This window comes from Sus scrofa, chromosome 13 (genome assembly GCF_054392235.1).
Source record: "Sus scrofa isolate SSC_HxYL_T2T_F1_AM1 chromosome 13, Sscrofa_HxYL_maternal_Yorkshire_Landrace_v2.0, whole genome shotgun sequence".
NCBI classification, from domain to species: Eukaryota; Metazoa; Chordata; class Mammalia; order Artiodactyla; family Suidae; genus Sus; species Sus scrofa.
In genome coordinates, this window is record NC_139395.1 from 168,713,583 (window position 1) to 168,729,535 (window position 15,953).

A 15,953-nucleotide genomic window follows, 5' to 3' on the forward strand; every position below is an offset into this window, starting at 1 on the left:
CCTAAAACAATAATATGCTTTCAGACATTGTGAACTACTGCCTACAAGGTGTCTCATTTTTAGCTTTAAATTTACCTTTAAATCTAGATTCCAGCCTCAGGATTGCAATGTAATCATGTTTCATTATTATATGAAAATTGTGCCATAATGAATGTGATACTAATAATTAATGGATAAAGTCTAGGTGTTTGTGAATGGCTTATCTGTTTTATAAAGTGAATAGATTCAAGGTTATGTCCAATAAATAAGATGACATCACCCTCATTCATATTCCACTTCTTGAGTAGGAAAAAAAAAAAAGGGTGGAGTGAGAAGGAGCTATAGCTGTCAATTTTATAATTTTAAACAACTGGAGACCTCTCTTCTTTATGTATTCTGGTAGTAAGTTGAGTTTATAATCGTATTTCAGGGAAGGTGGAAAGATGAACTGAAATTAAACACTTGAATAATATTAGCAATGTACTGAGAGTATATTACTTGACAATCACACTCTTGAATAAACTTTTCCCTAACTGCACAAATCAGGACAGAGGAGGGGTTAAGCAATTTGCCCTGTCGCCCTGCTGGGAAGTGAAGAGTGGAGGTACAGGTCTCAAAACCAAGTAATTTGGCTCCAGAAGCCACATTCTCAAACTCTAATATATAACAGAAATAAAATAAAATAAAACAAACACTTACATTAAAGAATGCTTAAAATCATAATGAATAAGCTACAGGCCTCAATCCCAGGATGCCCTCCTAGCACCACCACAAAAGCGCTTAATTTTCATATGAAAGGTTTAAAAGCTGTCTCTGTGTTGGTTATCTTTAAATATACCAGAGAACTAGACCATTTCTTTAATTGACAGCATTTTAGTCATAAATTATATAATTTTCTACAGAACTCAAAAAATAATTTATTTTGAATAAAAAGTAAATGAGGAGCATCATTTAAAAACCTTTTTTTCTTAATTGGATCTCCAGTAAAAGGGATTGCTTTCCATTGATTCAAACCTATAAAAATTTTCTAAGTGAAAATATAATTTTGAATCTTTGAATTTTTAAGATGCAAAGATGCTGAAAATCATATGGGATAATACTTCCATGACAAAAGTGAATCTCATAAAAGGTAAATAAATTGTCACGATGACACACATGATGGATATCAACTTAGATTAACAATATAGTTGAAGCTACTTAAATCAAGAGGATATTTGGGACAATTTTTAAAAAGGAAAGATGTGAACATAAGCCACATCCACATAGAAATCTATAATCACTTGGTTAAAAATCTGGGCAGAGAAAAATATCAGCTATTTTTCCTTATTCCAATATACAACTGTGTTCATGCAATAGCTATCAGAAATGTATTATCAAAAATATTAATTACTTTATCATTGGAAATAAGCTTTGTTCTCCTTTGATGCCTTACTATATTAAAGTATGCTTTCAAGAGTATACTTACTATAATTTCTTCCAGTGATTTATTATCCAAAGGGTACAGAGAACCAAGAGTTTTAAAACATATACTATTTGTAGAAGCATTTTTTGAATTCCATGAATAAGAGGAAGGTAGTATTTAATTTCCAAAGTATCATTAATATTAAAATTACAGATTTTTAATAATTTCACTATTAACTTAGAAGTCACCAGAAAATCATAATAAATATAAGTATCCTACAATGCTCATAAAAGGAACGTAGTGGAGCTCCCTCTATTGAATTATAGTTGAGAAAATGTGCCTTGTATTTAAAATCATAATTTTATCTTCAAAATAATTCCATTATAATAATTGTAAAATTTTTCTCTTTCGAAGCTCTAATACCTTTCAAATTATAGGAACGCATATGAAGTACCAATTTCTAAGAATAATTTCATGAATTGCACATGTCTTTATAACTTTAGAACATGTATTTTATTTTATTTTATTTTAATTTTATTTTACTTTATTTTATTTTTTTGTCTTTTTAGGGCCGCACCTGAAGGATATGGAGGTTCTCAGGCTAGGGGTGGAATCGGCACAGTAGCCGCTGGCGTGTATCACAGCCACAGCAACTCAGGATCCGAGCCACGTCTGTTACCTACACCACAGCTCATGGAAACGCTGGATCCTTGATCCACTGAGCAAGGCCAAGGATCAAACCCGTGTCCTCATGGATGCTGGTCAGGCTTGTTAAACCACTGAGCCACTACGGGAACTCCAGAATATGTATTTTTAAAATAGGTTTTGTTTGTGGAAAATTACATTTTAAGGCTGTAATTTTCAATTTGTATTTTTCTTTCGTTTTCCCTCAGTTGATAAAACTGAAAAGTGATTTTCAGATATTGGGACTATGAAAAGTTCTAATTAGAATATGAATTCCGATTTTGTTATGGAAACTCAAAAATGTACTTAAATGAGTAAAGTTATCTTCCAATTAGTAAAATGAGGTATTTCACCTATTTTTCTGATATGAATAAACTGGCATTTATTATAACATTATGATTACTACAAAATGTGATTCATAGTGATAACTATTGATTGAGAGTCCAGGCACTGAGACATGCACTGAGACTCATCTTTTTGAATATTCATGTCAAATGAACTTGATAGTATTGTAGCTCTCATTTTATAAATGAGAAAATAAAGCCAAGATCAAGTAATCAAACTAATGTTCTGATCCATGGCCCAAGCTCTTGAACTCCTGTGCAATGCAATATAGGCTATAAAATCTGTAAGAATTGGCAGTCCATAGAAAATAAGCAATTATTTTTAATATCACTGAGGTATAAACACACCATGTACACACACACAAAAAAATCACAACTCAGGCAGTTAGAATTCTTTCTAGATAAACATTTAGGATCAATTCTAAAAAATGATAACCTCCAAACCATACCTGAAAATTCCACTCTTTTTACTGTTTTATCATTTATTTTAGAAAGAAGATATATTTATTATCAGCAAAGAGAAAAACAGCTGAGCAGATGCAGGTTTTGTCTTTATAAAAAGATACACATTTGCCATTCTAGTATGATAAGAAAAGCAGGGTAAATCCAAATATGTATTGCATTTTACTCTTATATCTGATATCAAATCATTATTCATATTTAGAGCTATACCCATCTCTGCAAAAAATATAAAACCTATGTCTTACGACCAACATAAACATTTTTCTTGGAAAGTGTCACACCTATCACCAGATAGAGAAAATGCTTGCAGTATGAAGTATAAATGCCACAAGTTTGAACATTTAAAACTAAATGCTAGACAGAAACTGCTTTATTCATAAAATTACAGTATGTGTATACTAAGTCCATTGTGAATATTTGTTAACTTGTTTTAAAAAAATCTTGAGCATATACTTGTTGAAAACTTTTCAACTACTTATTTTTTATAGTTTTCCTCTGTAAAAAGTGAGTATAAAAATTTTTTGCTCTTTTCCATATGTCCAAAAATTACAGGGTGAAACATTTAATAGCACTGATGTTTCTTATGAATTTACAGAAGATGGTGCTTTCTTTCTATCAGCTCATCAACAATTTTGACAAACCTGTTAAAACAAACTTGTCGGAAGAGCTATTCAAAATATGATTTACTTAAAAATAACTGAGGTCTTTAGTAAAACCTATTATACAGTATTTACAAAATGGTATTAGTTAGACCACCCACACAATTTATATTGCATCTGCAATGAACCAACACAAATATTTGGAAACCATTTGTGTAACGAAAAACATTATCAACTATTCTTAAGGCTCACAGCTTGTTGCCTCTTAATCCATTGCTTTAGTTAATACAATCCCACAGAGAATGCATCTTCCAAAATGGAAGAAAATATAGCTTACAATTACATGGTTTATGTTATACAAGTTACCCATCTTATGTGGAAAGAGCAGTGATAATAATTCATAATAAATGCACTTCTTTCCCCCATTTGTGGCACCATCTCATGTGTAATAAAATTAGGCACCAATCTATCTACAGCTTTCACCTTACATGTGAGTATATGTGACTATTACTCCTATAATTCTCATTTCTTCCACAAGTTTTAAATAAATATTATCCTGCTTTTAGAAAGGTTATATTAATAGTACAGAGCTATGGAGGAAGTATGAGGAAGGTGCATCCCCATGTATTTACACTCTTTTTTAAAACTGAGGTATATCTGACATATATTCATTTTAGGTGTACAACATAATGATGTGATAGGCATACATACTGCAAAAATGATCACCACAATAAGCTTAGTTAACATCCATCATCCCACATAGTTAAAATTTTTTTCCTGTGATCAGAATTTTTAAGAACTATTTTCTCAGCAACTTTCAAATGTATAAAACAGGTATATACTCTTTGAATTGTAATTTTAGAACTTCTTTCTAAATGAAAAATACACATATTTGTTGACTCAGCAATTTCACTTCTAAGACATTTTCCTGCCAATATAATTGCACATATGAACAAAAATAGGTCTTAGGATATTCACTGCCATATTGATTATAATAAAGATTAAAAAAATATAAATTTCCAAGAACTGGGGAAATGGTTAATCATGGTTCATACAATAAACTCCAATTCACCATGTTAAGAAGGGGTAGAGCTATATCTGTTGATATTAGATATTCCCAAACTTCAGATTATGCTTCTAAGTGAAAAAGAAAAGGAAGAAAATGGTGTGTGTAGTATGTTCCTACTAGGTATTTTTAAAAGGGAGGGAGTATATGTGCAAATATTTGCTAGTGTATAAGCATCTGAATAAGATCAAAGAGATCCTCTTCTGAACACCACAACTGGCAAGTAAATTAGGGAAATTACAAAAAAGTGTTTGAACAACTTCGAGGAATTCCTCGCTACCTCAAGAGGCAGAAGCCATGTTCCTCCCACCTCAATGCTTTCCCTCATACCATTCTCTCAGCTCATATCTTTTGTTTGATTATTTATCAGCACATATTTCAGCTATCACTTCCTGAAAGAACCTTTCTGATATTTTCCTAAACTCCAGACCAAATGTGGCCACAGTGATGTAAAATGCTCTTTATGCATCCTTATAGCTCTCAGCCAAAGTTCTAGCAAATAATTATACAATTAGTTCACTGATGTCTGTTTCCTAGAGAGAACATAATTTCTTGATATGGCAGGACCTTGACTATCCAGTAATGAGTTTATTGCATTTATCTTCAAAACCAAGTCCAATGCTTTGCACATACTGAACACTCAAAAAATATTCATTGAATGCTATTATAGAGATTGAATGATTAATTGACAAGAGTTTTAATCTTGGAGTGGTTAACAATATAAACTTAGATAAGTAGCTGAGTAATTTCAAGGTTCTTCATAGCTCCAAAACCTTGAACCTATGGGTCTAAATATACATCGAACTATAAAACATGGTTGCCTTTAAACAAGGTGGTTATATTTTCTATTGAATTTCAGGTAATATCTTTACCCATGTCTTCATCTATCTGAAATGTCAAATAAGAGAACTGAACAAGATAAAGCACCTTCTCTTTTTTCCGAGGATCTCTTTTCTACCACAGTTTAGCTTCTGATCATAAACTGCATGCCTTTAACCTTCCAATCATTCTCTGTCTTTCACTCCCTCTCTCTGTCACTCCACTCTGTCTTTCCCCCTCCCTCCTTACACACACACACACACACACACACACAAACAACTTTCCATAATTTTATTCCAGGGGAAGATAAACTTTGAGCAGTAGGAAACAGTATTCTTATAGACACTACATGATCTTCTATAATATTTTTTGCCCAAGGATCTAGAAGAGGAGAGTGTAAATTGTGAATATGGGGCTAGGGATTTGCAATAAGCATTCTTTGCTGCTGCCACATCCCTCACTACTATTGTGAGAGAGAGACTGATTGAAAAAATAATTACAGTACTCTCTCCTAGTCTCTACCCACATCCTTTGCAAAGTGTTCTTAGCTCTTTCCATTAAATACCTGGAAATGATTTCTCCACCCCTGAATTTGAGCTGGGCTTGGAACTTGTCTTTACCAACAAAAGGTAGCAAATGTGATGGTTTGCCAGAAGTTTGCCACTTCTGCTCTCTCTCAGAACCTGGCTTCCATCGGGAGAACAAGCTTAGGGAAGCCCATGAGAAAAGAAAAGTCCATGGAAAAGAGTTACTCTTCCTTGAACAACCAGTCAAATCCCAGAAGCAATGATGTCTAGGCTGACCCACGGCAGACTACAATAGACTGAAGACATCAAGCTAAAATCGAAAAGCATCCAACTGTCCAGACTAAATTGCCAGCCTGAAAAATAATGAAATACACAAAATGTTTTTAACAACATAGTTTTAAACAACTATGATTTGGAATACTTTATTAAAAACCATAGTTACCACTTATAGAACCGCTAATGCACTGTGGTTCAAAATTTTAATAAGAGGAGTTAGACTTCTTTTTATGTTTTTTGCTTGATTGGGAGCTAGGTAAATTTTATACCCAGAAAGCTCCCAACTATTAGGGAAAATACTTGGGAATGTGCCGATAAGAGCTGTAGCGACAGTGTCCAATTTCCTCTCCTTCTTTCCATCCTATTGATAAGGATAAATTGATGGCATCCTTTACTCATATGCTTAGATAATACCTGCTCACCTTTCCTATCTCCATCTGCTTTTGGAATTTTCTGAATACCTGAGATACCCAGAGATAGCTGAACCAAACAACATGTGGAGTGCCCAACTGAGAATAATCAATCTTGGCACCAACTGGCCTAGCCATGACCTTGCTGCCCCAAATCAAGTCATCATATCTAACTGACATAACTGTAGCTCACATGTACAAAAAAGACTTGAGACTTTCCTTCAGTTTTATAGACATCCCTGGTAATTTATTTTTAGATCTAACTTGATAGTGAAGCTACCAAGAAACCTCACGGAATAACAGAATAGGAATTGTGCAGTTGGCTAAGAAAAGATTTCAGGATGGAACTGAAATAGGCTTTCCCTAGATAACTCCATAGCTAAGTATAGCCCCCAGGTGAATTTCAAGCACCATTATTCTCTTGGCATCTCAGGTCAATTCGGTTTCCATTCCAAATCATGGCATCTTTAATGTTCCATACCTACTGTAATATTCTGGGGTTCCAGCTTTATATATATATCTATATCTATACATATATATATGCTTTATATATGAAGTATATCTCTCTTATACTTGACATTAAAGGGACTATAATCCTTTATTGATACTTCACTATAGCTAATACTTAAAAAGGTTAGAAGTATGCAGTTTGTCAGGATGAGGAATTCATGTCTTACAGTTAAGTATTCTAAGACAGACACATAGACAGTCAAGTCATTAATAATTATTGCGACCATATAATTTGTCATCCAAACTATACCTTTGAGAGTTAAAAGGGCACCATTAATAATTGAATAAACCAGGAATAAACCAGGAATGTCTTGGATATACCAGGATGTATGGTTCATGGAGTGATAGAGAATAGAGCTTTAGGGGTAGGGGTGGGAGAAAGGGAGGAAGCAAAGCGGAGAAGCTACAAAGCTGTCTAATTTCTGATTATTCTCCCAAAATTTAGTTTCATTATGTTACAATACTGTGAATTCTTAGACAAGCAGACAGAGTCATGTTCATTGAAGTATCTCACTTCAACTGAAAGTTAAATTATGTAATCCTTTGATTAGAAACTGTTTTGGATTGTGTACAACTCTGATTTCCCCTTGAATGTAAGGGATAATTGAGAACTGACTGGATAAATAAGAGAGGAAGCACTAAAAACTAATTTCATTCTTGGAACATACACTACAATAATGGGCTATGATAATATGTTACCATAAAACAATTACCGAATACCACAGCACATTTGGAACTAGTCCTAGCTGAAATATACATGGTATTCTGTCTAATAAGGTTAGGGGGAAAGAATATAAATTTTGTTTTTTAAACAGAGAAAATAGCTGGATGAAAATATCAGTAACTCCAAATATATGATATTTGTACGCTATTGGGATACTTGTAATAACCGTAGGATTTAATGTTTTCAAAGAGCTTATAAATCCTCTTCGTAAATATAGAAATATATTTTAGTCTTGGCTTTGTTATCCATAGGGAAAAGAAACTTTTGCCCTAATTTTTTTTAAAAAGTAATGAGAAATATAAAGACATTTTTTCTGGTCTTTTTTATTTTTTATTGAAAATAAAAAGGGGCTTATCTCCAAAACTAATAATCAAATAAATATTAATTCATCACCACCACTCCCAAGAAAACTTTCTTTAGCATTCTAGTGAGTTAGCTCATTTCTTAATGTGCCACATATATTCATGCGTAAGAAAAAAAATGGGCCTTTGTGAAAACCTACCAATGAAGAATAAACTTAACACTTTGGGAAGAATTAAATTTAAGTTTCTGTTTATACACACAGGCACAGAGACAGTCTTTTATCACAGCTGCACCTATGTTGCTCTCCTGCATATTTGGGATATATATTGCATGTGTCTACTTGAGTTAATAGCTTCAGAGAGCTAGGACTCTTTGATGACGTTTAATGTGAAATAAATGGCCAGAACAAAAAGAGGTGTGCCTGGGAATATAAAACAAGGAGATTATTAAGCATTTAAAATATTATATGACAAAGTGCTGCCATCTTACACTAAGTAATGCTGACAACCTAGTGCTCAGTTTTACAAAGGCTTACATTTAGTGTCATGAAAACTTGAGGGACAAAAAAAAAGGAACATTTTGCCTGCTTTTAATAAAATGGTCAAAGTGGTAATTAAGCAGGATAATTAAAGAATGTTATTTTATTAGGAATATAATGAAAGTCTTAATTAGTATAGCATGGTTTACTTGAAAAATTCAAAATGCTGAGAAAGGGAGTTACTAATCTCGCCAAAAGCAAGACTATGAATTACATAGGGAGATAATTTTACAGATGGAAAATAAAAAGGAGCAGAAAAATAACTTTCCCAAGGTTACATCATTCTTATATGGCATAACTAAAAACTGAACAGTTGAGTACTGACTCCAATATAAAGAATTTTCTACTAACACTTAGGACTCAAAGTAGGTTTTTGTTGATTTTCTTCTTTTTAATATGTCAACAGTAGACAAGGATTCTCTCCTAAATTTCTATTTAAAAAGATAAGCTACTTTGAATTTTCTAAAAAGTCAGAAAAAATCTAGACTCTAGTCATGAAAATATTTTGGATTTCTGTAGATTTGAAAGCAATAGGAAAGCATTAGTATTTTCTGTTTCCTTTTATATTGCACTTACAACCATGGAGCAAATCAACTTCTTTGTTTAAGAGAATTTTTCGGGTGTACATGTAAAGCTTTGTCACATGAACTATTCACAGCACCATCACTTACATTTCATTCTAGGAACTGTACATGCAGTTTAAATAAAGCCAGGCTTTTAGAAGGGAATAAGTTGCATTAATGGTTTGGGTTGGTTTGTTTGTTTGTTTTATACTTAAAACCCTTTCTTATTGTTGGAGTCTCTTTTCCCAGGAGAATAGGAGACTAATTCTTTCCCTTATGTATATATATATATTAGTCTTATTCAGGCCTGGAGGAGTAATCACAAGATACAAGCTTATAAAAGTAGGAAAAAGGATAGGAAACTAGCAATTGGGAGCCACTGACATTTTTCTAGTAATACAATTTATATGAATTGTGTCTGTTCAGACTGTCTAAAAGCATTAGAAAAATACAATTGGAATATGACTCTGCCTTGTCTAAATGGGCTTTTTACCTTAGGTCATTAGAAACAGAATTTTCAGTTGGCAGAAGTCTCAGAGAGCAGAGCCTTAGTCCATCCTTTTCTTTACACATGAGAATGCTGAAGTCCAAAATGGTGAAATGACTTGCTCAAGTGCCTGAAGGTAAATGGTCCTGAGCCAAACCTAGAAGAGCAGTTTACTGAAAATAGCACCCCATTAAATTGTAAATTGCTATTGGATTAAATAAATCATCAAAGAAAAAGCAATATTTACTAGCCACTAAGCAGTTTACAGCTTTGAAATTATAAATTTTAATAGTCCCACATCAGGTAGCCTGAAAGGGCATTATTTGAATTGATGCTTTTCCCAAGGCCTATTGAGATAAATGGGATATATTCCAAACATAATTTTCCACTGAAGAAAAGCTTTAAGTGTGCTTATGTCTTGGAATGAACCTTTTATCAGTGAGCAATTAAAAATCATTCCAGAGAGGGGTGCACACAGAAGACCCAAGAGAAGAAAGGGTTAACTTCAGGGCCCCACCTCCCTACTGTAAATAATCAAGGAAAGATTTTTTTTTTTTTTTTAGCAATACAAAATGTCACCACAGGCTGACGCTCTTTCTACAAAAATAATGAGATTCTTGCTCCCTCGGATGCTGAGCACATACTTCATTGCCTTTACTCTCCGAATTCAGTTTCCGTGGTTCATAGATGTTTTCCTCCTCCCTTAAAAACAGGTAACATGCCATGCCTAAAACACAACAATGACTGTGTAGTTACTTCGGACCGAAAGACCTGCAGGGGCAGTTTCACAAACTCATTTTCTGGTCCTCTAGATCTGGATACACACTGTCAAAAATGCTCCGGAAATGAAGGCGGGGCAGTCAGTTAGTCCCTTGGCCTAAGCCAGCTATTGGCATGGCATTAGCTGCTAGCACCGAGCTCAACTGTGCACAGGGCTCGGAAAGAGGAGCCCTTGCCGCCCAGGACTTGCGTCCTGAGTCTGGGCATGGCCCTTTAGTGCCATAATCCTTTCTTTTGAAACACCCTGGCTCCTCGGTGAGAATCGGGCCCCTATTCCAGGTGGGTAAATAAAAGGAAACCGCTGATGTGAGAGTCTAAGACTCCGGACCCCCCATCAGCCGCGGCTTGGCGGCGGCAAGAGAGCGCTGCCCCACTGGCTGAAAGCGCGCAGCTAGAAACGCTGCGTGTTTGCTGAGCCACAAGAATTGCTGCGAAGACCTGAAAGCGGAACCCCTTTTAGCAGTTACTTGTGCGGAAAAACCTGTCCTCCGAGGTGGCCCAACTGAAAATAAATTCCAGCACGGAAAAGGAAACTGGGCGTGTGCGTGTGGTCCAGGGTGGGGGGTGTAGGTAACACTACACCCTCAAAGTGGCTAGGGGGTTAAACTGAAAATCAACCGGAGGCGTGTGATCATCGCGTTTTACAAACTACAGCACCCTCGTCCTCCTTCCTCTCCCCTTGGCTCCAGAATGAGTGCCCTTCCTTCCTACATCGGACCCTGGGATCGTGAAAAAGTGAAATCCATACTGTGCCAAACCCATGAGGGGGTCTCACCTTCCCACCTCCCAGGTGTTCTTACCTCACCCCACCTGCTCTAAATCCGGTTCAACTCTCCTTTTCCAGCCCCGCCTCTGAGCAGAGATTTGTCTCAGATGCCTCTTTAGCCTCAGAACAGCAGTTGAGCTCATTACCTCAACCAGAAATGTAACTTTTAAAAAGAGATCAGATTGGGAGAGGGCACCCACTTCCCGCGTGCCACCACCACAAAGACACACAGCCAACAGCAACTCACAAACATTAGGGATTTTCAAGCTCTAGCCCCAGCCCCACGTTCTCTCTTTTCCTTGTAGAGATCCAGGGGTTTTCAAACTTCTACTTTGACCTCAGTTAGCCAACGACTGAAAAGATGTGCAGAAATTAAAGATGCAAAAAGGAAATGAGTTTTTTCTTTGATCAAAACTAAAGAAAAGGGCACGAGAACAAACAGGCCGAAATAACAGGAAGTAGGAGTTTTACTTTCAACTGTATACGAGGGGCTAGAGATCAAAACTTCAAAAGGAGAAAAAAATCCCCCCCCCCCCCCAAATCCTCAAGTCTAGCTAAAAATTAACCTGCTGCTCTGTCAAGTGACCGCGAGCACTCAGAATGCCCTGTTAGGACCAACTCCTGTCTGCCGCCCTGCGGGACTCAGGATGACAGCGCCAGGGGACGTCCCTAAGGGTGAGGAAAGGGATTTCCAGACTCGATGTATTAGTTGTTGGGGTTTTTGCCTTTTTTAATTCCAAAGCTCAATAGAGAACTGAGAACTGAGGTTGAATGACAGGTCCTAAACAATCACAACTCCCTCATCAAGGGATCACAAACCTGGCTGCGAATTCCAGTCCAGGCTGCGTTCTTTGCCTGCCACCACCCATACCCTCATCATCTCTACCCTCAGCACCCATCCAGACAAGACGGGGCGGGGCGGGGGAGGGGGCAAACCATGATGGGAGCTTTAGGAGGTTTCTAAAGGCAGTGATTAAAGTCCTCCCTTTCTCTTCTACCCCTCCCATTCCTTCACCTATTACCCAGGGGAAGTTACCAGGGAATTTATCTCGAAAAAGTGCGAATTGTTGACTCAGAGAGCTAAGCGAAAGGAAAACTGCCCGGAGCTCAGTGACGTGGACTTTGATATCCTGAGACGGAGGTACTGTTCAGAGGGCAAGAGCTGGCTGCCCAGAAGGGAGCCGCAGGAGGAAGAGAGAGCCAAACGAAGCCTGACCGAGGACCCCTGGAACCCCGACCCGAGCCGCACCCAAACTTCCCAGAGATTTAATTAGTGCCCCCAGGAGCTGCCCGAACTTAAGCCAACCGACTGAACCCAAACGTGTGGCACAGGTGAGGGAAATCAGGGCCAGCTCTGTGCCTGCACCGCTGTTCCCTTAGCTACCTGCCCCCCACGTGCGCCTGGGAGCACCGCCCCAGGGTTGTAAGGCCGGGGCCGGGAAACTGGGAAACTGACCCCCCGGCCCGGCTCGGCCTGGGGCTGCTCCGAGGCCCTTGCTTACCTGGCCGAAGAGCAGCAGCTGAGATCAAGAGGCAGAAGACCAGACGGCAGGAGGGGGCCGCCTTCGATGCCATATTCCTCCTCCTTCTCTGGGAGCACCGACTGACTCCGCACCGCAGGAGGGGGCGTCGTTCCCGGCCCCGCGCTGCCCGCGAGCTCGCGGGTCGGGACGCTGGGGGCAGCGGCTTTTCCCAGACACACCGCCCTCTGGGTTGTGGCGCTGCACCTCCGGGTCTCCGCCGCCCGCAACTTTCCACCACGCAGTGCCCCAACTCCTCCTGGCTCCCCTTAAACACCCGCCCTTGTCCCCTTCGCCTGCTCTTCCCGGAACCAGCGACCCCTCTCTTCCCGGGAGACACTTGAGTAATTCGGATAGGTGTTCTCGGTTCTTTTCAGACGGTCAGTTATTTACCTTCTCTCGGAATAATAATAATAATGGTAGTGGCAGTGTGCATAGAAAGCCCAGGGCCAAAAAAAGAATCGTTGGGTGTTGCGACAGGGGAGCGATAGATCCAGGCAGTCTCCTCAGGTGGCAGCGGCGGTGGCAGAGATAGCAGTGGCGCCAGCAGCGGTTTCTGGGCTGCTCTGAGTGGAGGGACTGGAAGGCGTGTGTAAGCTGCCGCTCTCCTCCTCCCCCCCCCCCACCTCCCGCCTCCTCCTATCTCCTCTCTTCTCCCGGCTTCCCAGGATGAGCCCAGCGCAGGTATCTGCAGCCTAGAGGCGCTGCAAGACCGAGTCCGAAACTGAGTCTAGCTCTGGAACTTCACCCGGGAGGCGCGCGTCCGCGGTGGCGTCTTCCAGCCGCCGTGTGGGGCCGGGCTTTCTAGTGGCTCCGCCCCCTGGCCCCGCCCCGCCAATAGGGAACAGACCCTGGAGCAGCGCGCGCCGGGGTGGGCCCCCTGGACTGCCACTTCCAGGTGGCGTTACCATCGCCCTAGTCACCTACGGACTCTCAGTTCACACTGCCAGAGCGGCTTCGCTGGGGGTCAAATTGCCCTTTTCTTGCCCCCCCTGACGCCTATGCACTGGCTCACTCCTCCGGGACTTTTCCATCGTGATACTGCAGCCTCCTTCAGTAAAGAGGGTTGATAAGGCAGGGAGGTGGGGAGTAGAGACCACGCCAGGGATTAGCATTTTGGGTCCTAGGGCGGGAGCAGAAAAGGAAGGACGGGTTTGGAGGTGACAAAGGTGGGAACTTGCCTCCTGGGAATTAACAGGAACAATGAGCTACTAGGCTGATTCCTCCCCTTACTCCCCCCACATCCCCTTCTCGAACACACCTTGTTCGGCAGGCTGAGCACTTGAGCCAACTGCCTACTACCAAATAGGGGAAAAAACAAACAAGAAAGAAAAGAAAAGAAAGAAAGAAAAAAGAAATTTACTCTTTCCCTAGGAAAATTAAAACAGGAATTTCTAGATCACACTTTGTCACACTGATTTTCCCAGTGTCTACAAAAGCCAGAGCATGTGTCTCTTTTGAGTTAAGCGGCGATTTTAAGTTACAAACAGAAAATCTTCAAGTTACTCAGATTGAAAGCCAAGCTCCTCCTTGTTCATTCCAGAAAGCCAGGCATCCCAGCAGATGGACAGGCTTCGCCGCATTTCTAAAGATTGAACCACCTCCCAGGCGGAACATAGAGAAGCTGCGTTGCTTTCAGATCAGGCAGAGAGCATGAAGGAATATTTTCCTCTAGAATACAGGGGTGGAACTGTTGGAGCCCTAAGTGGCTCTAAATCAGAGATGTGGGATCACAACTCTCATCCACGAATCATAATAAAATCTTGGTCCCAGAACCACTTCGCAGGGGCATTAAATAGCCTTCCGTGCATCACAGGGTCATCCCTGTGTGAGGTTAGTCTCCAGCCTTTCATCAGAAGGCTTCGAATCACCAGCTAGATGAGAGTGAGGGGAGTTGGCGGCGAGAAAAATAAAACAAGCGCAAGCGTGTGCGCACACACACACACACACACACACATCTTTGAATCTTTTATCTTTTCAGGCTCGGCACTATTAAGCTCCACCTTCCACTGTGATTTTATCGAAAGCCTCCCAGCCTTGTCCTCCCGTTCTCCTTACATTAACAGGATTCTAGAGTAGGGCTCTTATACATTTCCTCTCAAAAGAAATAGTTTCTCCCGCTTGGTTTTCACATTAACATTTCATTTGCTTCTTAAAAACCAACAGGAAAGCTAATGCTATGAGGCAAATGCCTATTAATTCAGTATTCCATGAGCTAAGTTTGGCTGGCTTGCCACCATTCCAATAGGATCCCGTAGAATTCCTTTAGGGAATTGTTTTTCTTTTAACGGCTGCTCTGAGTAGCTTGTATTCCAACAAATCATCTTAACTACCTATTTAATCTGGACACATACACCCCCATTCTGCCTATCTGACCCCTTTTACTTTGGTGAGGGAGTTAATACAGCATAATTGTTAAAACTAGATCTGCAAAAGGCGGACTGTCAGATTTCAGCTTTGGTATTTACCAGCTGCATGATCTTGGTGAACTCAACCCCTCTAAGCCTCAGTTTCCTTAATTGTAAAAAGTGATAACAATAGTGCCAGCCTCTTGAGATTGCCGTTAGGATTAAATGAGGTCACATAAATAACTGTCTAGATACCTTAGCAGGAACTTGGGCTTTAGAAAGTAATCAGAGTCTAGTTAAAATCCCTGTTCTGCACTTAGCAAGTGACCTTGAACGAAAGTCAATCTTATAATCAAAGTGTGATGATACATCAGAGTACCACCTTCAAAAGTGTGCAGCTAAGTTGGATCAAAATACATTCTATAAATTAAGTTACACATACCCACATTTAGAACAAGTATGATTGTATGTAGCACAGTCAGTTGCTCCAGAAATCCTTTTAGAGAGGAATATGTCCTAGCGCATGAAAATGACTTAACAAGCCACTTGGAACAGTAACTACAAAAACATTATGTAGCTAAGGCCATTAAAGGGATGGTCAAACTACTTTGTATTAAACAATATAACAAAAACAAAATGAGTGGATTTCCTATTGTGGTTCAGGGTGTTAAGAACCTGAAATAGTATAGTATCCGTGAGGACACGAGTTCAATTCCTGGCCTCACTCAGTGGATTAAGGATCAGGCATTGCCTCAAGCTGCCATGCACATTGCAGATGTGGCTTGGATCCTTCGTCGCTATGGCTGTGGTGTAGGCCAGCAGCTGCAGCTCTGATTTGGACCATAG

At 39.4% G+C, this 15,953-nt stretch overlaps 1 protein-coding gene and 1 long non-coding RNA gene across 7 annotated transcripts in view; both read right to left on the reverse strand.

The window, feature by feature from the left end:
* Positions 1-9,850, reverse strand: part of LOC146397759 (uncharacterized) — a 47,084-nt gene extending 37,234 nt beyond the window's left edge. Inside the window, exon 1 of the long non-coding RNA XR_014824919.1 lies at positions 9,700-9,850. This is a non-coding gene — a long non-coding RNA (uncharacterized LOC146397759). The remainder of the gene's footprint in view (positions 1-9,699) is intronic.
* ALCAM (activated leukocyte cell adhesion molecule) overlaps positions 1-13,478 on the reverse strand; it is a 204,304-nt gene extending 190,826 nt beyond the window's left edge. For all 6 annotated transcript variants that reach the window (XM_013982482.3, XM_084991466.1, XM_003358827.6 and 3 more), the window contains exon 1: positions 12,742-13,478. In XM_013982482.3, the coding sequence (XP_013837936.1) occupies positions 12,742-12,814 (73 nt within the window). In that variant the 5' untranslated portion in view covers positions 12,815-13,478. The remainder of the gene's footprint in view (positions 1-12,741) is intronic.
* Between the last annotated feature and the right edge of the window lie 2,475 nt (positions 13,479-15,953).